This window comes from Phocoena phocoena, chromosome 7, assembly GCF_963924675.1.
Source record: "Phocoena phocoena chromosome 7, mPhoPho1.1, whole genome shotgun sequence".
Lineage (NCBI taxonomy): Eukaryota > Metazoa > Chordata > Mammalia > Artiodactyla > Phocoenidae > Phocoena > Phocoena phocoena.
The window spans coordinates 111019009-111044642 of NC_089225.1; the positions used below are offsets into that span (position 1 = coordinate 111019009).

At 43.4% G+C, this 25634-nt stretch overlaps 1 protein-coding gene across 1 annotated transcript in view; it reads right to left on the reverse strand.

Annotated features, from left to right (window-relative positions):
* IQCA1 (IQ motif containing with AAA domain 1) overlaps positions 1 to 25634 on the reverse strand; it is a 168458-nt gene that overhangs the window by 39348 nt on the left and 103476 nt on the right. The window contains exons 12-15 of the mRNA XM_065880633.1: positions 16211 to 16263; positions 12679 to 12761; positions 4923 to 5030; positions 767 to 966 (exon numbers count right to left, since the gene is read on the reverse strand). Coding sequence (XP_065736705.1) covers positions 767 to 966; positions 4923 to 5030; positions 12679 to 12761; positions 16211 to 16263 — 444 coding nt within the window. The remainder of the gene's footprint in view (positions 1 to 766; positions 967 to 4922; positions 5031 to 12678; positions 12762 to 16210; positions 16264 to 25634) is intronic.

The following is a 25634-nucleotide window of genomic DNA, read 5'->3' on the forward strand; positions in this document are numbered from 1 at the left end:
TACATATGTATATTGTGTCTCTATCCATCCATCCATCTATCTGTTATCTATCATCCATCTATCCATCCATCCATCCATCGATGTATCTTCATCACCATCCATCACCATCATCATCCATATCTAAACTATATCAGAGAATCATTGCTTCTAGGGCTGACAGTATCATTTGGTTTGACTCCTTCATTTCAGTGACGACAAAACAGAGACCCAGGGAGGTGAAGAGCTTATCTAAGATCACAGTGCTGGGTTGTGTATGCACCTTCGAGGACATGGCATCCTCTGGCACTGGGATGTAACTGAGTATCTACACTACTGCGGTCAGCTTAGCTTCCTGTGGGTTCCTCCTTTATTTCCTGTGTGAGAAGCTGACCTCAGTTTATGCCACGTGAGAAAAAATACCCCCAAATGCAAATATCTGATGCCATTATTGGAGGGAGGTGGGCTGAAAAAGGATTTGATTTTTAACGAGACCTGTGAGCACTGCAGGAAGGATTCCTGTGGCAGAAGGAGGCTGATCTGAATGGCACAGGAGGGCGTTTACGCAAAGAAAGGAGATGTGTCTGGTTGTTGGACGCTCAGCCAGATGCAATAATAAAGTGATTTACAGGAGGACGCAATGGGGAAGTTTAAGAGGGGTGTGCATGTCTGCCTAAGGAAATGATCTGTGAGGGTCTGTGCTAGTTGGCTTAAGGAAATTAATGGCAGCATTTGAAAATGCAGTTTGAAAGAAGGAGGAGAACTGGAGGTCAAGAAATGTGATAAATACCTTGAGGGCCATATGCAGCATCAACTGGAGGCCACTTTTGCCCGGGTATTTGCCGGCAATGTTGGCTGCGGACAAGTCGAAGAGGTTGGCTCCCGTTTCGGTACAGATGGCATGGACCAGCAACTTCTTCCCCACCCCAGATGGGCCAGCCAAGAGCAGGGATTTCACCAAAGGAGCTTTCTCATGCACTGCTTCAGAACCTAAAAAAATGCAGAGGCAGAGGCTCTAAGATCCCGCCAAGAAAATAAGTGGCTCTTAGACGGGGACTCCTCAAGGCCATGACTCCATGGCGTGACACCAGTCTCGGCAACAGTGATGGATGCGTGGAAGGCGTTTCTCACCAGGGGCACGCCTCCTGTCTCAGCCAGCTCCGTGACACCTTTGATTTGTATGTCAAGGTGGAGCTGTCAGGTCTCCTTGGGTGTTCAGTACACTGCTTCTCTCTCACCTCTCACCCCAGCATTCCCCCCACACTCATAATTTTAGAGAACATTCCTGCAGTAGCTAACCTCTGGCATTTTGGGGGAAGGGGCTGGGGGTTTCTCTGCTTTTCAGCAGCACTATAGCCTTTGAAGGCTCAGGAAGACGAATGTGCGATGGACAGGAAGATGCAGGGGAAAAGGGGGAAGAAACAAGATCCAGGCAGCAGTAGCCTGGCTTTTTAAAAACATTTTTATTTTATGTTGGAGTATAGTTGATTAACCATGTTGTGTTGGTTTCAGGTATACAACGGAGTGATTCAGTCACACATGTGCCTATTCTTTTCCAAGTTCTTTTCTCGTACGCGTTACTATAGAATATTGAGCAGAGTTCCCTGTGCTATGCAGTAGGTCCCTGTTGGTTTCGTCTGTCCTGGTTTCTAGTCTGTCGGTAGGGGCAGAGTCAACCTGACCCTTGATAATAAAGGACGTGAATTATTAGGTCACTCAGAGGTCCCTGCCCTGTGCTCTCAACCGCATCGTCCATCTCCTTCGAGCCCAGATTGGAACTCGGGCTTGATTTCTTCCACCATCCTGAACACGAGCAGAGCAGACTTCGGCGCTAAGTAATTAGAGAGTGAACAGAATGAAATCCTGTAGAAGGCTGTGATTGGAACGTCGGCTGTCACACTGGTTTGCTTTCGGTCAGCTGCTGGGCTCTTCTGGATCAGCTGTAAACATGCCAACGTTCTAATTATTACTGTGCTTTCGTTTTTCTTGTGTGGTTGACAAGACTTGGGGAATTTATCGCATCATTAGAAACAAATTTTTATAGTTACCTACGACACTCTGCAAAAACTTGGAAAGTAGTTTGGAGCAAGTTTTCTTTAAAATGAAGCTAAACGGGCACGCTTCCATTGTGGTTAGCGTGGGAAACGGCAATGTGTTATGGTGAAGCAGACCTCGTTTTCCACGGCAGCAGAGAGATGCCATTCTTCCCGGCTCCCGCTCAACACCTGGATAACTGAGGGCTCAGTCTGTGGCCTCGGCTGGGGGCCGCTCATGCGGAAGAGCCAGGATTTGCTGTAAAGAGTTCATGGCCGGGGGGAGCTAAACTTGAGAAGGAACTAGAAGGGGAGGAAAAGATCCGTGCTAAGATCCGTGAGGGAGACAGAGATTCAGGGAAGAAAGGACTTCCCATTTGGGGGATGAGGTGGGTGCATGGGGGTGAGTCAGGCCGGACTTTGGAGAGAGGGGCTGCATCTGGGCTGGCCGGTGAAGAGTGGGCAGGGTGGAAGGGGGCGTCTGAGAAGGATGCAAGTAGGGGGCGCAGTGACCACAGCCTGCAGCGGAAGGTCAGGCAGGTCCTGGGGGGGGTGGATGATTCTGGCTGGCGAGGTAGCTGGGGTCAGGAAGGGGGTGGGGCGCAGTGACCACAGCCTGCAGCGGAAGGTCAGGCAGGTCCTGGGGGGGTGGATGATTCTGGCTGGCGAGGTAGCTGGGGTCAGCAAGGGGGTGGGGCGGAGAGTGGTGCCAGCTGTCGGGGTCCCTGGAAGTTGATGGGGGTTAGAGTGGTGGCCGAAGCCAGGGGGCCAGGAGAGTTCCGGAAGGGGTGGAGGGAGGGGAGGACAGCGCTGGGGGACGGGCACAGGCGGGGGAGACCCGGACACGTCATCTACCCCAGGGATGTGACTTTCCAGAAGGAAGCGGTGGTCACCAGCGCCGTGCAGAGGTGGAGAGGGAGGTCCAGAAAGGCTTCTGCACCGGCGCCTCGCTGGCCTCTGGACAGCTCATCAGACGGCAGGGCAGGGAGGGGCCGGGGAGTTGCTGGGGACAGACCTTCCACGGCGTCCATGGCTCTAGCTGCTCATCTCGCCTTTCAAGGGCAGTTGTACAAATTGCCTAGAATTGCTAAGAGACAGAGGAAATTTCCAGGCTTTTGTGCGTTCACCCTTTTCAACTTTCGGAGGATTAAAGAGTCACGAGGAAGCCAGTGTTCCGTGTCCTAAGCCCAGCTCTGCCCCTTCCAACCTCGGACTTGGAGAAAGTTCTTCAACATCTTGGAAAGGCTTACTCATCTGTGAGAGCTGTTCAACGTCCCCCTCCGCTGGGAAATGAAACCGCACATAAAACGCAGCTTCTGCTCCGTGAGCGCCCTCCCCCCTCGCTTCCCTCTCTCCCTCCACGCTGCAGGGACAGTGACATTCCGGGGCGGGGGGCAGTGAGCGGGTGAATTCTGACCAGATGCTTCCTGGGCACTCCCTTACTGCCCTTGTGGCTTTGAAAGTTCACAGCTCGTCCTGGGAGCCCTGGCTGAGGCTCCTGGAACCCTGGGGGCCGGTGCGAGCTTTGTCGCCTGGCAGGGTGGGAAGTGGCCTTGCGGTGTGTCCTCAGTGCCCTCTTCCAAGTGGCCGCCTTGCCTAGTCCCGGCAGGGGTGACCTGAATAATCAGACCAACAGACGCATTCCCTTTTGTGCCCGGATACTAGTTTAGACACATGAAATTTAGACGAAGCCCTGGCAGGCTGCCGTGTGAGCGAACTTCTCTGTCTGACTCGTTTGTACGGTGCAAACTCATGAACCCGTCACGAGAACAAACGCCCCGCTGACTCTGGGGCCTGGGGGCGCGGGTCAGCCACCAGGGAGACTTCAGGTTTCTCATTGACAAAAGGAGGGTCCGGGTGGGATGCCTCCCAGGCACGCTTCTTCCAGAACCCTCAGGTCAGCTTGGAGACAACACCCATCGCCTCGTATCTGCCAGTGGAGGATGCAAACACACCACACGCTCACTTGGGAGGAGTTCCCTTAAAATCTTGACACCCCTTGATGTCCTTGGCTCTACTGCCTTCCATCACTCTGCGATGAGGTTTGAGGGCTCATCTGACCCCATTAAATATTGTATATTGATTTTGTTGACTCCAAATTATGTTGATCCCCAAGTATTATATATTTGTGGATATATGTATTTTATTTATGTTGACCCCTATCCTACTGACTGCTTCTGACATGAAGTTGAAAGCAGAATGAACTATTTCTTGCCAATAGGTTTAAGTTCTTCTTTAAGTCAAAGTGGAATAAGGTGATAAGTGTCCAAACGATTCCCATCTTACTTTAAAGCGAATTAAACAAACAAAATGCTACTTCTAGTTCAGAATGGTCATCAGAGCACGGCCTGGCTGGAGTTCCTGCCCCTGCCCCAGGTGACGCAGTCATGAAAACATAAATAAACGTGAACGAGAGGAGTGGGTATCTGTTACGGAGAGCCCCGACTTTTCTGCAGACTCTGGTCCGTCTGTCTGAACAACCATGATTGAATCTCCGTGGAAATTGGCAGAGCCTTGATTCTTTAGATCCAAGAAATACACTTTCACTGACTCCCGAAGGGCCGGCTCTGTTAAGGACCCAGTGACAGAGCCTGTGTGTAACAGGTAAGCCTAACCTCAGCCTTTGTCTAATTTGGTCACTTTGAATCGCAGGTGCTTGCCTCGGTTATCATCTCTCCAGATGACAGCTTCCAGGACCTTCAGAATGCTAACCAGACATTCAAAGGTGCTACAGATATGCTTCCTGGGCGGTACCTTTCTGTGCTCCAGGATGCTCTAGCCCAGCAGAACGACCCTCACTCACAATTCTCAGTAGAAGAGGTAAGCTGCAATGCACACTGATGACGACCTGGAACACGCGAGCAGACACGCCTGCTTCTAGCAAAGGCACAACAGGGCAAGTGGAGTCCTTACCTAGCGGCAGGATCCCGTACAGGGTGATGAGCTGTCGGACATCCAGGAGGGAAGGCATGGGTTCTATGGACATCTGGCGAAGAGTACTCCCCAAGTAGCTGTAGTCACCTGGGGAGAAAAAAAATAGAGGACAAATGAATGGGAAACCACGCTACTCTGAGTTGCATAATTTGGACACTTGCAAAATTAACACAGGATACAAATTTAACATATTATGGAGAGTCATTATAAAGAACTTCTCAGATAAAGGCTTGAAGAAAAACTGTCCAGCCACAAGAACATTTCTATACTTGCTACAATAACTGAGAATTATCTTGGGTATGATACTAACCTCCCAGTATTTTCAAAAATAACCTGAATGTTGAATATGTGAAGAGCAAAGTTCTAAAATGAAGAACGTACGAAGTATGTTTGGTTTAATTTCTATTCCAAGAGATTATGTCTAATGTTTGCACAAACTTTAAAAACAACTTACTTAAGATGGATGTGAAATTTGTATTGAAGCCGTGTAAATCTGATCCTGAAATGCAATCATTTGAAAGGTAGGATCTGAGTCTAATTTAGGGTAAATAGAAACATCCCCATTTGAGGGTGATATTCATTAACATTTTTATCGTTTTTAAAGGATTACCAAAGGAATCATATCGAAATAAATCTTTACAGGTTTAATTAGAACGCATTAAAGAGCTTCATTGTAACTAGTCATAAATCTGAAGTGTTATTTTCTAACTAATTTAGATAAGGTCACCACGAAAATTAGTTTTGCTGCCTTCACTTGTCATGAGGATGGACTTTTACACGCTCATATGATTCTCTCTTGATTTGTACCTGAATCTGAAGGAAAAATATTCGATAAACGAATCACAATCTCTTGATGTTGTTTTTTCCTGACCTTTTCTTTTCATAACATGTGTGGATCCTTGCAGAGCTTTCAACGTTATATATGTACAACAAATGCCTTTATGCGTGCATGAAAACACTGAAGAAATACATGTAGGCGTCTATGAAATCCTGAAAATATCAAGGGCTTTAAAGCATTTTCAAATGCTAAGAAAATGAGAGTTAAAATCCAGATAACGATTGCTATTTTGTTGTGGGCCACAGCCTTTCAAAGCCTCCGCATGAAAAAAAGTCCTTGGCAAGGGCAATGGTCTTGGTGAGGGAAATGAGTGATAATGAAAGCATCTATTATGGCTTTCGATCTGCACGCTTTTTAATGAGCAGGTAATAAATAGAAGAGCGGTTCATTTCGCCTTCACTAGAGCAGGAAGGGATCCCGCAGCCACCGTTAAATCCAGCACTTATTGCTGTAAACATGACATTGGGGGGGCATAAAAGTGACCCCATTTTCCTGCTTAAGTAAATCCAAGTTAATACCCAGACGCGCCATATTTTCTAGACCCTACTTAGACAAAGGAAGTTGAACTGTTGGCTGTTGGTTCTGATCGAAGGAACGACCCTTTGCCAAGTGAGGAGACTCATTCTGAAAGTGTGTCACTACGTTTTGCTATTGCCCAGCACGGAAGCCATAAGCCCCTCCCACGGACTCATTCAGAATTTAGAGACTTCAGGGTTCCCTGCACAGACACCAGGTCTTCCACGAGCGAGGGAAGAAGGAAACAGATGAAGAGGTGTTAGAGATAGAAAGCATGAAAAAGGGCAAGGAAACCTAGGACAATAGTGGGAAAAGAAACAGGACTGTGTTATGGGTAGGATTGTGTCCCCTTAAAAATTCGTATGTCAAAGCCTAACCTCCAGTATCTCAGAATGTGACCTTATTTGGAAATAGGATCACTGCAGATGTAGTTAATGAAGCTGAGGTTATTAGGGTGGGTCCTAATCCGATATCACTGGTGTCCTTTGTAAAAACGGGAAGTTCGGACACAGACACACACACAGGGAGGAGGTCACGTCAGGTCTGAAGGCAGAGATGGGGTGATACAGCAGAAGCCAAGGATCGCCAACGACCGCCAGCAAGCCACCAGGGGACAAGACGAGGGATGAGGTCAGTTTAGGCCATGTGAGCCCCAGGGCAGCTCAGCATCCTGGCAGGAGGACTGACAAGTCCAGGGAGCAGGACAGAGGTGGGGGCTTGAAGGGGCTCTTAGGCTACAGCCAACAGATTCCTTCTCAGAGCCTCCAGGAGGAACCAACCAACACTGCTGACACCGTGGCGTTGGACTTCCGGCCTCCAGAACTGGGAGAGAGTAATTTTCTGCTGTTTAAGCTGCTTTACTGTGGTACTTGTTAGAGCAGTCCTAGCAAATGAACACAGAAGGAGGAACTAATTGTAGAGAATAGGAACATACGAGCACACTTAAAAAATAAGGAGAAATAAAAAATATTTGAGAAAGCAAGGTGAAATCAGCTTCTAACGTTTCCATTCTATCCCACAGAGCGTTGAAAAGAGAATAAAGAACAGACAATTGATAAAAAATAATAGCCTCTTAAAAAAGTTACTCGAAGAAAAGGAGCGAGAGGACACAGGAGGCCTCAAGTCAGCAGACAATCCTCGTAGGACTTGGGGCTTCCCACCTGCGCCAGGACACGCCAGCTCTGCCCCGGGCACTGCCAGAGCTGCACAGAGCATCTTCTGATGGCGATGAGCACTGTGACACATGCTACGTGGTTACAATCCAGATTCCTGCGTTGTTTATACAATAAAAATTCACGTTGGATGCAGGCTACCAGCTTCCAGAATGAGGTCGACAGAGAGACTTCTCAGGTTAACCTTCTGTTGCAACAGCTCTGCCAAGGTTATGCACCCCGGGGCCCAGGTATTCCGAAGCTTCGGATGTTTTCCACATGTAATGTCTAAGTCAAGTCTTGTAAGCTGGGATTTTAAGGAACCCTTTGAATCTTCTTGTTCTTAGGACAGGCCCTGGATGCCAAGGAGAAAGCAAGAAACACCAGCCCTGGCCTGGGTGTCAATGTTCCCACCGAACGCAGCAGCTCCAGAACCACAGGCAGAGCCAGGTAATTTATGGGGCTATTGGCTGTGTTTGTTCCCTCTGCATTTTCCCCTCGAGCAGTGGCTGACCCAGGTGCCTCGTGCTTCTGCGACGTGCACAGGGAGGGAGGGGCACGGAGGCACCAGGAATTCACAAGCCCTCTCGGCAAACCCTGAGCCCGCGGAAGATAGGTGAGATCACCACTGCGGCAACACGGGGAGGCAGCCAGCTAGCTCTGTGCCAGCGCGCCCTCAAGTGTTCCATTTCCGCACTCATTAAACCGTCATAGCAATTTAGTGAGGCGGTTGCTGTTATCATCCTCATAATTGTGGAAACTGAGGGACAGAAAGATTACAGAAGGGACCGGCAACCCAGAGGGTGCGAGCTTCAGAAGCAGGAGGGAGAAGACATTCCCAGCCTGGGCGGGACAGCTGGTCAGTGGGTCTCTGGTCAGTGGGCATCAGCCCTGTGTCCTAGTGGCACGGAGGACGAGGGAGCAGGGGAGAGAGCCCCTCACTGAGAGAGGGCCCCAGGCAGGCATGAGTGGCCCCTGCAGGCACCAGGGGGTCTTGGAGGACGCCAGTGCCCAGAATCTCTCCCCAGCATCCAGGCACCATTTGGGAATCAGGGACCTTGATGGTACCTGGGGGCAGGGGTGGAGGCTTGTAAGAAGGATCGAATTTGAATAACCTTGGCAGTTTAGCCCTTGTGATGCTAAGTTATGGTGATTTAAAGAATAAGGAAATGTGCTATTTCTTGCATACCCAAGCTTGTGGCGGGAGCTCGTTCCTGGGCACAGGGTCAGCGCTCAGAGCTGGGCAGTGCGCAGGGACAGAGCAAGGAACTGGGGGTGGGGGGAGTTGGGAGCTGGGCCCTGGGGGAACCAGACATTACGCACTTGAGTTTCCTGCCTTCCAAGTCTCTTTCAGCCCTAACTGCTGTGATTCTAGTGCGTATTTGGATTTGAGTGGTGTTTAGAAAAGAGTGGAAGCTCCCCAAACAACTCGTGTCCCGGCAGTGCTGAGCCGGGCTGGCTGCGAATACAGGGTTCCTGGGCTGTGGGGAATGTCCAAACCATGCGGCCATGTTCTGAGTCTGAGGGTCTGTGCTCCGTCCCTGCCTGCATGGGGAGTTGCTGAGGCTCAGCCAACGCCCACCCTGCCCTGCTTGTCCAGCTCTGGGCCGGCTGGAAAAGGAGAAGGGGTAATGCCCCAAGGTTTCTTTTTCCCCTTTACTTTAAGCTCTGGTACTTTTATTAGAATACATCTTGGTGTTGGCCAATTGGAGTTGATATTCTCACATACAAAGTGTGATCATTCATTATGTGGTTTGCATTTCTGTTTTAGGAAATTTTTCATGAATAAAAATTCTTAGAATTTGTTCTGTTCCTTGGCTTTGGTTTTCTTCTTCAGAGATGTGTATTATGTTTGTCTGCCTATGTGAATCTTCTTTGCCTATCTTTAGTACTTGTTACTTTCTTTGGAAACCTTTTAATCTTGTTCTTCATTTCTAGTTTTATTTAGAAAAAATTTCTGTCTTTCCCATTTCGTTTCTCTTAAAGCACGGTTTGTGGACTTTATTCATTCTTGTGTTCCCTGTAATTTAGTTTTGTCCTAAAACGATTTTTCTCCTTTATTTAAAATGTTCTTGGGGCTTCCCTGGTGGCGCAGTGGTTGAGAGTCCGCCTGCCGATGCAGGGGACGCAGGTTCGTGCCCCGGTCCGGGAAGATCCCACATGCCGCGGAGCGGCTGGGCCCGTGAGCCATGGCCGCTGAGCCTGCGCATCCAGAGCCTGTGCTCCGCAACGGGAGAGGCCACAACAGTGAGAGGCCCGCGTACCACAGAAAAGAAAAATAACAAAACAAAACCCAAAAAGAACAAAATAAAAACCCAAAATATTCCTGGAATTTTGTGTAACTCATTTCTGCACTTTTCTAATTCCATTTTATGTATTCTTACATATCTTCTATAATTTTCTTAATGTATATTAGCTTGGTTTGAAAGAGGACGTTCCAGTTATGTCTGCTTTGTGGGCACGTCTTTTTGTGATGACACTTTGCTCCTTATTCTTTCTTTTTTAATAGACATCTGGCATGGGCTTTGACCTTGAAAGTTTCCATTGCTTAAATTCATATGAGTTAATATTCCTATATGTTTAGAAGATAGTTTGGGTCAGGGCAGCTTTTTAAATTTCATAGAGTCCCCTCTTCTGTTGTTTTCATGTATGTTATTAGTATGGTGGCTTGCTTTTTGAGATGTCCTTGTTCTGTTCCCCTCCCCCAATTTATTCTGGACCTTTTCTCTCCCTCATCTCTGTTGTTCCTATTCGATTGTGATCTACTCCCAAGAGTTTCTTCTCAGTATAAGGCCGTGCCTTAGAAGGGTCAATTTCAAGAGCGTCCAGAGGTTGGACTGTTCTCGCCCGTTCATACTTTCTGATTCTATCCATTTTCACGCATCTGCTGTTGAAGTGGGCAAACCCCTCCCAATTCCAGCTGCAGTTACTACCCTGGTCTGTTGTGCTTTCCAGTGAGTGCTTGCTGGCTATTTTGGGGTTCTTTTGTTTTTTGGCGCCAGTGGCTTGCACTTTGGGCTTGGAGGGGAAACTTGGTTATTTCGTTTTTGTGTTAATGTTGTCCACAGGCTTTTGCTTTTGCCATCTAGTTGCTTTGTCTATTTTTACGTGGGGATCTGGGAAGATCCACTGCCATCTTTTCAAGCGAAGGATCTTAACCGGGAAAAAGAAGACAAACGTGGAAGAGACCAAAGGGAGCCAGTCCTTGTGGCAATTTGACTGATTTTGCTAGACTGGGTCATTTACATTTGAGGTCACTCTTAAGAGGTTGATTTCATTTTCATTGACCTTAAGCATCTTCAAGATGCTACCTGGAAACTGACAAAGAGATCAGTGAGGAAGTCCAAGATGGATAAGAAATTAGTAAGAAGATGAGAAATATGTCCATTAATTCTCTGAGACTCTGCCATGTGCTAGGCACTGCACTAAAAACTAGGAATTCGGTGATAAGCAAAAAAGGCATGATACGGAGAAAGAAACCAGACAAGGAGAGAGAGCGCACTTAGAGACCCCAGTCGTAAGTAAAGAGGTAGCGTTCTGCTAAAAGTGTTATTTTTTCATAGGAACAGAATTAAGAGAACATAATCAAGGCAATCCAGGAGAAAACCCTGCAGTACTTGAATAAGAAACCCATAAAATAAATAGAAACCCAACAGATATTCCAGTACATATTCTGGTAAAATCTTACACCATTAGGAAATATGAAGGCTCCTCCAAGCCCCTGAGAAGGAAATGTGGCTTTATATCAAAGGGATTAAAGTGATCACTTTTTTGAGCCAAGGGAAATGTCAGTCTTTGTGCTCCTGCAGAGGCCAAAACTGGGGCAGTGTAAACACTGGAACAAATAACTCGGAAATGGGTTGTAATACAGTTTTAGAAAGAGAGAATCCATCTGTCTACTCTAATACCAAAACAATTTTAAAAGGAGGGTGGGAGGGAAATCTCTCCAGAAGAATGGTACCTGCTAGAAGAGGAGGCAGAAATAGAATATTCCCACTTTACAACCACCACAGCAAACACTGATGCAGGCAGAAGTCATCACGGCGGATGCCTAAACCTTTAAGATGGCTGGGAACAGAATCTCCAGAGCCTCAAACTATCCCCCACAGATTATTCATTGATTACAAAGTGGAAAATGGAGCTTTACAATGGAGAAATCTGTGGAACAGCACCTTCACCAGTGATTAAACCCAACATCACCAGCGATGGGACAAAGCGTCATTTTTGTGCCCTCAATGTGAAAGACTGAGAATCAGGACACAATATTACCTGTAGTTTCCCTGTAAAAAATGTTTAACATGAATCAAGTCAGGAGGAAACCATCAAACCAATTCAGCTGAAGGAGAGTCTGTAAAACAGCTCAGACTTTTTAAAAATGTCAATGTCAATGCTGTGAAGGACTGGAAAAGCCTGTAAACTGGTGCTGATTAAAGGAATGAAAGGGGACGACGGAGATCCGTCACATCCATGATCCCTGACTGCATTTGGGATTGAGAAAGACAAACAGTTACAAAGGACATTATTTATTAGGACTACCGGGAAAACTGATCATTAACTAGATATTACCTAGTGGTAACAGTACGACATTAATGTTAAATTTTCTGAGTGTGATTATCTTTTCGTGGTTATGTAGGCGAAATGTCCTCAGTTGATTGTAGATGTATGAAAGTGAAAATGATATCTGCATTAGGGTGGTAGGAGTATGACGAATTTTAAGCTTTAAGTATGTTTTCAGATCCTTATGGTATTTTTTAAAAATTAAGAGAAAAACATTAGCAGAACGGTGATAGCAAATGTCCCCTCTTTTTCCTCCCAGCTACTCCTGTGGCGGCCCCTAGATGGAATTCTGGAAGGAATTTCTCCTGTGAGGACTCTGTGTTGGAAGTACCAGGGGCTGCCCCCTAGGGCACTTTGATAACCAGAGAGCAGGAACAATTCTTCATTTCCTCAATTCAGCTTAAGCCACAAAGAATGCCTCCAGGAACCTTGCTAGTAGGTTTGGAAACCTGCTTCTACCACATTAGGGGAGAGAGCTGGACCCATTAGATCCCAGCACAGAATGAACTCAAATCAATTCAATCCAACCAACATTTACTGCAAGCCACTAAGGGCCAGATTTTAGGTTGGACAAAAGCACAGATGAAACATACTTCCGGCTGTTGGGTCCTCAGAACCCAAGGGGTGACATGCATCTGTGACACATACATGCATTATTCTTTGTGTACTTTACCAATGTAATCAGAGAGGTTGACTTTCAGAGCCTGGATCAGTAAGCCTTCTTCCACTAGTTCCTTATACAGAGATTCGATGGTCCTGGGGATAAAGCAGACCATCTATTCTGTGAGCAAACACATCAAATCAGCAGTACTGATGTTAATCATCTCACATACTCAAGAGAACTTTAACCAGATCTCATTCAAGGTACATTTGTATGTATGCAAATAAATTGATTTTTGAAGCGTTACTACAATTTGGGGATAAATTAGGCTTTTTAAAAACAATACTTGCACTCGTCCATGGGTATACCTGATGTTTCCCATGAATAAGAATTATCTTTGGGCATCTGAGACCAGCTATGACTCCTGCAGTCTGCCCTTTCATCAGCCTTCATGATGGCACAAATATGAATTAGAAATTACACAATAATGGTAACGTAAAAGGGCCATAATTATATATTCAGTTAGCGTCTGCAAGCTGTAGTAAATCATCAATTCTTCGTGAAATTGACATTTCCTTTTAACGCCATAGCATAACAATTTAAAAGAAATATCTATAAAAAACAAAGGCTTATAATGGAAATCATTTTAATATGAAAGACAAAATATTATAATTTTTTAGGAGGATGTTATACTCTTCCATAGTATTTACAGATGACAAAACCTCTTCTCTAAGGGGGCCTTGGGTATGTAGCCAGTCTAGTGGTAATTTATACTACTTGAGGAAAAGAAATGGAGATAGTATCCCACTTAACGAATGAAACTCCCCATGAAATTAACTGGGGCTTGGCTTGCTGGAATTCAGATAGATCATGCTCAAATACGGTACAGCAGAGTCCTTCGAGATGTTTTGTCTTTTCCCTTTTCATTTTTAGGGGCCTGATGCTTTGGTTCAACCCCAGTCTTTCTTTAGACTGAAGAATTGTAAATATACCTATTTTTAAACTGTTCTTTGATTGTTCAGTGATCCAAGTTAGCGTGATTAAAAGAGACTCAAGAACATCAGGGAGACTCAAGCCAAATACCATCGGGATAGATGTTAATTCAATGACTCCAGTCTTTGGTTGACTGAAATTTTATTCTATCAAATATATTTAAAATAGTGTGCCCTCAGCTGAGAATTAAGAAAGTTTTAATTGTAATGGAATTTGGGATGACAGTATCTGACCTCTACCAAGGCAGTATCAACTGCAGTGTTTTGACTTGAATATTCGTTTAACATAAACATATGCGTAAAATATTAACATAAAATTGAATAAGATTCTCTAAAATAATCCAAACCAAATATCTTAAGACTCCGGGAACACGAATCTATATTTGGATCTTTCCAGTGAAATAAACTCTTGCGACAGAATAAAAAATTTCAACTCGAAAACTACCTTATATGGCTACCTTTTACGGCTGAGCCAGTTTGAAAGCCCCAGGCACCCTTTTGTCTGGGCAGCCGACCTACCAGCCTGGGGCTGCCTTAAGTGAACAGAAAAGCATCGTGCCCAGGAATGGTCAGGGAGGAATCCCAAGTTGTAAACTAATAATAGATCATCCTAATCATTAACCAGGAGGTTGCTGAGAAGAGACGGTCCCTCTCTGAGCACGGCCACGTACAGTGACCAGGAAGAGATGAGGGAGCTGAGAACGATGAATCTATTTAAATTGATTTTTCAGGAGGCCATTACAATACTCAACAAGAACAATCCCTGTGAATGGCAGGGAGCATAAAATGCTGCTTGAATACCTTGACTGTCAACACACTGTTGAGTAGTTTTGTGACGGGAAAAAAAATAAAAAATAAATAAATAAATAAAATAAAACCACCTTATAAACTATGATAAAAATACTGATTTAAGGTTCATATTAACTGGATGAGAGAAACATAAGTTGTCTTACAGTGTCTTGGCAGAGAACTAGCCCATTTACTGAATCCCACTTAATGAATAACATAGAGTCTTTAAACTTAAAATGAAAAGTCTTCCAGGAATAGGATGATCAGGTATTTCTGTACTTTGGGGTATAAAAGTGAATAAAATACTACTGGTCTTTCTTCATTTCACTAGAGAATTGCTGTAGCTCATTTATAATAGTTCGACTGTAAAGAAACCTATGCAAAGAACACATTCATTGGCTAACAGACACGGTCCATGAGCCACGTGTGTGCTCTGTGTTGTTAAAGCAGAATTGTAGTCAGTTAAGCGACTCTCTAAGTGCAGAGAACGTGAATAGGTAACTTTTCCTTAGTGGTCAGCTCATCGTGGCAGATTTGAGTTTAGCTCTGGGTGGTCACTCAATAAGACACTTAGCAGGATCTTCTCCTCCTGAAAGACTGAGGTAAGGACAAAGGAGAAACGTGGCATGTGAAAGTCACTGAAAGACAGCAGTGGCCCTGCGGGTAGGCAGGGGCTGGACCTTCCTCCAGGGAAGGGACTACGACATCCTCCGGAGGAGGCGTCAGTGTTGGTGCCTCGGTAGATGGGCTCCTTCCCGGGAACTGGGCGCCTGAGTCTCAGAATGCTGACCAGGCAGCGGTCAGCCAAAGCTCTTGAACTTGAACTTTTCCCTAAACAATGGAACGTCATGTGAGGAAGCCTGCAGCTCCTACCTCTAGCGATATCCCGTGGGAGCCTTTTCTCCCCAGAGCCAAAGCCCACACCAAGGCTGGGTGTCTCTCCAGAGGCTGCCTGCCAGGGCCCTGGGCATGTGCACCAGCTCTGGGGTGCTCTGGTCCCCACTTCTCCTGTGGATGGTTCCAAGCTGGCTTCCTCTCTCATGGGTCTTCTTTCAAGCAGAGTTTGGGACTGTTATCAGTGTACCAAAAGGGGAACAAGGGAACACCCCAAACAGGGAGCAACACCTGTTACCCATTAACAAACCCATGGGAAAAAAGGTATACATTCAAAATGATTTCTGACATTCACTTCCTAGGGATTTTAATTAAATTCCTTGAAAATGTTTGAAAACCTAGGCCCTATTTATTTCCAATATTAAAGCCCTGAAGGCCATTTCAGTTTAAAAATGAGCATTTATAATTATTCGTTAATATCAAAGTTCAGCCGATGAGGCTTAAGGAAATGGACGTATCCTTTCACAATGAGACAAATCCTCACCCTTTCCTTCAAGGAGCATTTATGAAGGGCCTCAGCGGGCGGGGCCCAGGGGCGGGCATGTCATATGAACGGTCTCTGCCCTCAAGGACTGCAGTCTCAGTGTTCCCTCAAAAGCTGTTGCAGGATGCTAGTTCTTAAAAAACTTTCTTGAGAACCCCATGAATTTTAAAACTTAAAAAAAGTCACACGGCCTTAGAAGCGATGGGGCCCGAGTCTGCCTTCCAGGCCCCCCCTCTCCACTGCGTCTCCCCAGTCGAGGATGCTGGCCTGCATGCAGGACTGCAGGGAGGTCTCCGTGCTTTCCCCCACCATACTCTTCCAGGATGAAGGGGTGTGGTGTACAGAGCAGTGTGTGGGGGGGTTGCCTTTCCCAGACCAGGCCGAGGACTCAGGCCATGTCCTATGCTCTTTTCTGCACTGCCCCCCACCCGTGTGCACCCCTCACCTGTCAGCCGTTGGGTCTTTATCCTTCTTCCCCACTTTCCGTTTTTTGTCTTTCTGGAAGAAAATGGAAAAAAAAACCATTTAGTAAAAACAAGCTTTGTGTAAACAAGAAAAATGAGCTCTAGAAATTAGCTAAGGAAGCTGATTTTGGGTGGTGGCATAGGGGAATGGGAGGTGGGAAGTCAATCGCGGTACATGGAGCTGCAACACTTACTTCATGAACATAGGGACTGGCAGGTGAGGTGGCCACCTGGAAACCTGCGTGGACTGAGTCCCAACAGGCCCTGAGCATTCTGGTTCTTCTTCTGGGCCCTGGCATGCTTGCTACAAAGGATGAGAGTGCCGAGTGCACAGGCAACCAAGCTGTGCTTTTCTTTGGTATCTGATCACCTCTCTGTTAGCATCAGGACCCGAACCTGGAGCCCAAAGAGTGAGGCAACCATCCAACTTTGGTTCCCAAAGGCTTTGCATTCAGATCCTTGTGCCAGCTGGAGGGCAGTGCTCAGAACGTGGTCCGTTAAAGCAGTGCTTATCGCTGCACTATTCTGCCTAAAATATCCACCAGTGGGCTTCCCTGGTGGCGCAGTGGTTGAGAGTCCGCCTGCTGATGCAGGGGACACAGGTTCGTGCCCCGGTCCGGGAAGATCCCACATGCCGTGGAGCGGCTGGGCCCGTAAGCCACGGCCGCTGAGCCTGCACGTCTGGAGCCTGTGCTCCGCAACGGGAGAGGCCACAGCAGTGAGAGGCCCGTGTACCGCAATAAATAAATAAATAAATAAATAAATAAATAAAATATCCACCAGTACCTCCCCACTGCCCACAGGATAAAGTTAAAATTCTGCAGCCTGGCCCCATCTTCCTTTGTTGTCTCATCTTCTATCCCAGGCCTTCTCAGGTGACTCTTGCTCCCTATCATTTCATTCATGCTTTCATTTATTGTTTTTATTGCAGCATAATGTACATAAAGTATGCCCACATCAGGTTGATTAGCACTTTACATTTAATTTTTACATATAATCATATAACTACCACCCAGCTGAAAATACAGAACATATTTTCACCATTCCTGAATTCTCTCTCACACTGCTTTCTGGTCTGTAGGTAACCACCACTCTGACTTCTCTGGGGATTCGCATTGCCTGTTCTTGAACATGGAATCTTACAATATAAACTCTTTTTTTAAAATTTAACATCTTTATTTGAATATAATTGTTTTACAGTGTTGTGTTAGTTTCTGCTGTATAACAAAGTGAATCAGCTATATGCATATGTATATCCCCATATCCCCTCCTTCTTGCATCTCCCTCCCACCCTCCTTATCCCACCCCTCTAGGTGGTTGCAAAGCACCGAGCTGATCTCCCTGTGCTATGCAGCTGCTTCCCACTAGCTATGTATTTTACATTTGGTAGTGTATATATGTCCATGCCACTCTCTCACTTCGTCCCAGCTCACCCTTCCCGCTCCCCATGTCCTCAAGTCCATTCTCTGCATCTGTGCCTTTATTCCTGTCCTGCCCCTAGGTTCATCAGAACCATTTTTTTTTTTTTTTTAGATTCCATATATGTTAGCATACAGTATTTGTTTTTCTGACTTACTTCACTCTGTATGACAGACTCTAGGTCCATCCACCTCACTACAAGTTACTCAATTTCATTTCTCTTTATGGCTGAGTAATATTCCATTGTATATATGTGCCACATCTTCTTTACCCATTCATCTGTCGATGGACACTTAGGTTGCTTCCATGTCCTGGCTATTGTAAACAGAGCTGCAGTGAACATTGTGGTACATGACTCCTTTTGAATTATGGTTTTCTCAAGGTATATGCCCAGTAGCGGGATTGGTGGGTCATATGGTAGTTCTATTTTTAGTGGGTTTTTTTTCCCACTTATTTTTAGTTTTTTAAGGAACCTCCATACTGTTCTCCATAGTGGCTGCATCAATTTACATTCCCACCAACAGTGCAAGAGGGTTTCCTTTTCTCCACACCCTCTCCAGCATTTATTGTTTGTAGACTTTTTGATGATGGCCATTCTGACCAGTGTGAGGTGCTACCTCATTGTACTTTTGATTTACATTTCTCTAATGATTAGTGATGCTGAGCATCCTTTCATGTGTTTGTTGGCAATCTGTACACCTTCTTTGGAGAAATGTCTCTTTAGGTCTTCTGCCCATTTTTGGATTGGGTTGTTTGTTTGTTTTTTTTTTTTTTTGGTTGTTTGTTTTTTTGATATTGAGCTGCATGAGCTGCTTGTATATTTTGGAGATTAAGCCTTTGTTAGTTGATTCATAGGTCCCATTTGTTTATTTTTATTTCCATTTCTCTAGGAGATGGGTCAAAAAGGATCTTGCTGTGATTTATGTCATAGAGTGTTCTGTCTATGTTTTCCTCTAAGAGTTTTATAGTGTCTGGCCTTACATTTAGGTCTTTAATCCATTTTGAGTTTATTTTTGTGTATGGTGTTAGGAAGTGTTCTAATTTCATTCTTTTACGTGTAACTGTCCAGTTTTCCCAGCACCACTTATTATTATTTTTTAACATCTTTATTGGAGTATAACTGCTTTTCAATGGTGTGTTAGTTTCTGCTTTATAACAAAGTGTATCATCCATACGTATACATATATCACCATATCTCTTCTCTCTTGTGTCTCCCTCCCTCCCACCTCCCTATCCCACCCCTCTACGTGGTCACAAAGTACCGTCCAGCACCAGTTATTGAAGAGGCTGTGTTTTCTCCATTGTAAACTCTTGCCTCCATTATCAAAGATAAGGTGACCATATGTTTGTGGGTTTAACTCTGGGCTTTCTATCCTGTTCCATTGATCTATATTTCTGTTTTTGTGCCAGTACAATACTGTCTTGATTACTGTAGCTTTGTAGTATAGTCTGAAGTCAGGGAGCCTGATTCTCTCGTTTTTCTTTCTCAAGATGGCTTTGGCTATTTGGGGTCTTTTGTGTCTCTATACAAATTGTGAAATTTTTGGTTCATACCAATGGAAAAATGCCACTGGTATTTTGATAGGGATTGCATTGAATCTGTAGATTCCTTTGGGTAGTATAGTCATTTTCACAATGTTGATTCTTCCAATCCAAGAACATGGTATATCTCTCCATCTGTTTGTATCAACTTTAAGTTCTTTCATCAGTGTCTTATAGTTTTCTGCATACAGGTCTTTTGTCTCCTTAGGTAGGTTTATTCCTGGGTATTTTATTCTTTTTGTTGCAGTGGTAAATGGGAGTGTTTCCTTAATTTCTCTTTCAGATTTTTTGTCATTAGTGTATAGGAATGCAAGAGATTTCTGTGCATTAATTTTATATTCTGCTACTCTACCAAATTTATTGATTAGATCTAGTAGTTTTCTGGTAGCATCTTTAGAATTCTCTATGTATAGTATCATGTCATCTGCAAACAGTGACAGTTTTACTTCTTTTCCAATTTAGATTCCTTTTATTTCTTTTTCTTCTCTGATTGCAATGGCTAGGACTTCCAAAACTATTTTTAATAACAGTGGTGAGAGTGGGCAACCATGTCTTGTTCTTGATCTCAGAGGAAATGGTTTCAGTTTTTCACCACTGAGAATGATGTTGGCTGTGGGTTTGTCATATATGGACTTTATTATGTTGAGGTAGGGTCCCTCTATGCCTACTTTCTGGAGAGTTTTTATTATAAATGGGTGTTGAATTTTGTCAAAAGCTTTTTGTGCATCTATTGAGATGATCATATGGTTTTTATCCTTCAATTTGTTAATATGGTGTATCACATTGATTGATTTGACTGTATTGAAATATCCTTGCATTTCTGGGATAAACCCCACTGGATCACGGTGTATGATCCTTTTAATGTGTTGTTGGATTCTGTTTGTTAATATCCTGTTGAGGATTTTTGCAGCTATGTTTTTGCATCAGACATATTGGCCTGTAGTTTTCTTTCTTTGTGACATCTTTTTCTGGTTTTGGTATCAGGGTGATGGTGCCCTCGTAGAGTGATTTTGGAAGTGTTCCTCCCTCTGCTATATTTTGAAAGAGTTTGAGAAGGATAGGTGTTAGCTCTTCTCTAAATGTTGGGTAGAATTTGCCTGTGAATCCATCTGGTCCTGGACTTTTGTTTGTTGGAAGATTTTTAATCACAGTTTCAATTTCAGTGCTTGTGACTGGTCTGTTTATATTTTCTATTTCTTCCTGGTTCAGTCTCAGAAGTTGTGTTTTTCTAAGAATTTGTCCATTTCTTCCACGGTGTCCATTTTATTGGCATATAGTTGCTTGTAATAATCTCTCATGATCCTTTGTATCTCTGAAGTGTCAGTTGTTACTTCTCCTTTTTCATTTCTAATTCTATTGATTTGAGTCTTCTCCTTTTTTTTTCTTGATGAGTCTGGCTAAAGTTTTATCAATTTTGTTTATCTTCTCAAAGAACCAGCTTTTGGTTTTATTGATCTTTGCTATTATTTCCTTCATTTCTTTTTCATTTATTTCTGATCTGATCTTTATGAATTCTTTCCTTCTGCCCACTTGGGGTTTTTTTTAGTTCTTCTTTCTCTAATTGCTTTAGGTGTATGGTTAGGTTGTTTATTTGAGATGTTTCTCGTTTCTTCAGGTAGGATGGTATTGCTATAAACTTCCCTCTTAGAACTGCTTTTGCTGCATCCCATAGGTTTTGGATCATAGTGTTTTCATTGTCATTTGTTTCTAGGTATTTTTTGATTTCCTCTTTGATTTCTTCAGTGATCTCTTGGTTATTAAGCAGTGTATTGTTTAGCCTCCATGTGTTTGTATTTTTTACAGTTTTTTTCCTGTAATTAATATCTAGTTTCATAGCATTGTGATTGGAAAAGATACTTGATACCCTTTCAATTTTCTTAAATTTACCAAGGCTTGATTTGTGACCCAAGCTATGGTCTGTCCTGGAGAATGTTCTGTGAGCATTTGAGAAGAAAGTGTATTCTGTTGTTTTTGGATGGAATGTCCTATAAATATCAATTAAGTCCTTCTTGTTTAATGTGTCATTTAAAGCTTGTGTTTCCTCATTTATTTTCATTTTGGGTTATCTGTACATTGGTGAAAGTGGGATGTTAAAATCCCCTACTATTATTGTGTTACTGTCAATATCCCCTTTTATGGCTGTTAGCATTTGCCTTATGTATTGAGGTGGTCCTATGTTGGATGCATAAGTACTTACAATTGTTATATCTTCTTCTTGGATTGATCCCTTGATCATCATGTAGTGTCCTTCTTTGTCTCTTGTAATAGTCTTTATTTTAAAGTCTATTTTGTCTGATGTGAGAATTGCTACTCCAGCTTTCTTTTGATTTCCATTTGCATGGAATATCTTTTTCCATCCCCTCACTTTCAATCTGTATGTGTCCCTAGGTCTGAAGTGGGTTTCTTGTAGACAGCATATGTACAGGTCTTGTTTTTGTATCCATTCAGCCAGTCATGTCTTTTGGTTGGAGCTCTTAATCCATTTACATTTAAGGTAATTATCAATATGTATGTTCCTATTACCATTTTCTTAATTGTTTTGGGTTTGTTATTGTAGGTCTTTCCCTTCTCTTGTGTTTCCTAACTAGAGAAGTTCCTTTAGCATTTGTTGTAGACCTGGTTTGGTGGTGCTGAATTCTCTTAACTTTTGCTTTTCTGTAAAGCTTTTAATTTCTCCATCAAATCTGAATGAGATCCTTGCTGGGTAGAGTAATCTTGGTTGCAGGTTTTTCCCTTTCATCACTTTAAATATGTCCTGCCAGTCCCTTCTGGCTTGCAGTTTCTGCTGAAAGATCAGCTGTTAACCTTATGAGGATTCCCTTATATATTATTTGTTGCTTTTTCCTTGCCTCTTTTAATATTTTTTCTTTGTATTTAATTTTTGATAGTTTGATTAATATGTGTCCCGGCATGTTTCTCTTTGGGTTTATCCTGTATGGTACTCTCTGTGCTTCCTGGACTTGACTATTTCTTTTCCCAGGTTAGGGAAGTTTTGGACTATTGTCTCTTCAAATATTTTCTCAGACCCTTTCTTTTTCTCTTCTTCTTCTGGGACCCCTATATTTCGAATGTTGGTGCATTTAATGTTGTCCCAGAGGTCTCTGAGACTGTCCTCAATTATTTTCATTGTTTTTTCTTTATTCTGCACCCTGGCAGTTATTTCCACCATTTTGTCTTCCAGCTCACTTATCCATTCTTCTTCCTCAGTTATTCTGTTATTGATTCCTTCTAGAGTATTTTTATTTTTTAAACAGAGGAGTATTTATTTATTTTAAAATTTATTTATTTATTTAGGGCTGTGTTGGGTCTTCGTTTCTGTGCGAGGGCTTTCTGTAGTTGTGGCAAGCAGGGGCCACTCTTCATCATGGTGCGCGGGCCTCTCACTATTGCGGCCTCTCTTGTTGCAGAGCACAGGCTCCAGATGCGCAGGCTCAGTAGTTGTGGCTCACGGGCCTAGTTGCTCCATGGCATGTGGGATCCTCCCAGACCAGGCTCAGACCCGTGTCCCCTGCATTAGCAGGCAGATTCTCAACCACTGTGCCACCAGGGAAGCCCTTAAAGTATTTTTAATTTCAGTAATTATATTGTTCATCACTGTTTGTTTTCTCTTTAGTTCTTCTAGATCCTTGTTGCATGTTTCTTGTATTTTCTCAATTCTGTTTCTGATATTTTGGATCATCTTTACTATCATTACTCTGAATTCTTTTTCAGGCAGGTTGCCTATTTCGTTTTCATTTATTTCATCTTGTAGGTTTTTACCTTGCTCCTTAGTCTGTAACATATTTTTTTGTTGGTTCATTTCTTTTGATGGGTGGGGCTGCATTCCTGTCTTACTGGTTGTCTGGCCTGAGACGTCCATTTCTGGCATTTGCAGGCAGTTGGATAGAGCTGGGTCTTGCTGCTGAGATGAGGACCTCCGGGAGGCCTCACTGTGATTGATATTCCCTGGGGTCTGAAGTTATCTTTTAATCCAGCTATTTGGACTTGGAGCTTGCATCACAGGAGCTCGAGCCCGACCTTGAGCCCGCAAACTTTGTGGCATGGTTAAAAAAAAAAAATAAAGGAAGAAAGAAAGAAAAGAAAAAAAGGAGCAGTACAATATCAAAGAATAAAAAACAAAATGAAATTAGAAAGATAAAAAATATATTAGGAAAAATAAAACTACAGTTGAAACAACTGCAACAAGATAAAATAAAACCACAACAGAAAAAAGGAAAAAAAAAAAAAAAAAAAGGGTGGGTGGGAAACAAGCCAAAAGGAGAGAACAATAGCAAAGTATAAAGAATGAAAGAAAATTAGAAAAATAAAAGATTTGTTAGAAAAATAAAAATATAAAAGAATCAACAACAAAGAATCAACAAGGTTAAACAGAACTCCAATCGAAAAGAGGAAAAAAACAACCTCCTGTCCCCTTAGGTGTCCGTGGTTCCCCATCAGTGCCTGGTAGGTGCCCTAGTTGTGAGAAGATGTGAATTCTGTGTCCTCCTAGTCCGCCATCTTGACTCCACACCCCATAAACTCTTTTAGGTCTGGCTTCCTCCAATCAGTATTACAATTCCAAGATTCACATATGTGGTTGCACATAGCTATACTTCATGTTTTTCAGTATTTTGAAATTTAAAGTTCTTATTTTGAGATAATGGTGGATTCACATTCAGCTGTAAGAATTGCTATGGAGAGATGTAACTTTTAGTGGGTTTCTCCTAAGGGTAACATCTGGCAGAACTTTCTCACAAGGTCACAGCCATGATCTTGACTTGATACTGATACAGTTGAGATCCAGGATGTTTCAATCACCCCAAGGGTCCTTCCAGTTGCTCTTTCAGAGTAACCCTTGCTTCCCTCCCACAGCCAATCCAGCTTTATTAGAAACCTCTAATCTGTTCTGTTTCTACAGTTTTGTCCTTTCAGGAATGTTCTATCAGCAGAATCATAGAGTATGTTACTTTCTTGCTTTTTATTCATCATAATTCTCAAGAAATTTGTCCAGGTCATTGTATGCATGAATAGTTTGCTCTTTTTTTTTTTATTGCTGTTTCTAGTTTTGGGCTATCATGAGTTGATTAAGGTGCAACAAATGTCTCTGTGTGTGTGTGTATGTGTGTGTGTGTAAGTTTTCACTTCTCTGGGATAAATGCTCATGAATGCAATTGCTGGGTTCTATGGTAGTTGTATTTTTTTTTAAGAAATGCCAAGTTTTGTGCAGAGTGGTCATACCATTTTACACTCCTACCAATCATGTAAAAGTGATCTAGTTTGTCCCCCGTTATCTTAGGCAATTGGTGTTGCCATTGTTTTTATTTTAGCCATCCTCATAGGTATGAAGTGATTTCTCTGTGGTTTTAATTTGCATTTCTCTAATGGCTAACAATGTTGGACACCTTTTCTGTGCTCTTTTTCCCTCTGTACATCCACTTGGGTGAAATGTCTCCATGTCTCCTGTCCATTTTATAATCGGATTGTTTTGTTTTCTAACTGTTGAGTTTTGAGAGTTCCTTGTATGTTCTACATACTAGCTCGCCGTCAGATATGTTCTTTACAAATGTTTTGTCCCAGTCTGTAGCTTGTCTTTTCACCCACTTAACAGGGTCTTTCACTGAGCAAACAGTTTTAATTCTGATGAAGTTCAAATATTCCTCTAATGGATTTGCACTTGCAGTGTTAATTTTAAGAACTCTTTGCTAGCCTTACATCCCAAAGATTTTCTCCTATATTTTTTTTCTAAAACTTACAGCTTTACATTTTACATCTAAGTCCATGATCTGTTTTGAGTTATTCTTTGTACAATATGTGAGACTTAGCTCAAGGTTCTTTTCTTTTTTTTTTTGGTCTGTAGATATCCAGTTGCTCCAGCACCATTTATTGAAAAGGTTATCCTTCCTCCCTTGAATGGCATTTGCATCGTCATCAAAAATCAGTCAGGCCTATTTGTGTGAGCCTATGTCTCAGTTGTCTGTTTTGTTTCATTGATCTTCAGTTTAACCCTCTACCAATAGCAAACAGTCTTGATTACTGTAGCTGTATAATAAACCTTGAAATTAGGTAGATGGATTCTTTTTACTTTATTCCTCTTTTAAAAAATCGTTTTAGCAATTTTAGATTCACTGCCTTTCCATATAAATTTTAGGATAATCTTGTCTATGTTTATAAACTATCTTTCTGGGATTTTTTTTTTTTTTTGCAGTACGTGGGCTCTCGCCGTTGTGGCCTCTCCCGTTGCAGAGCACAGGCTCTGGATGCGCAGGCTCAGCAGCCATGGCTCACAGGCCCAGCCGCTCTGCGGCATGTGGGATCTTCCCAGACTGAGGCACGAACCCGTGTCCCCTGCATCGGCAGGCGGACTCTCAACCCCTGTGGCACCAGGGAAGCCCTCTTTCTGGGATTTTGATAAGAATTGGATTAATCTTGTATGTTGATGTGGAAAGAATTGACATCTTTACATTT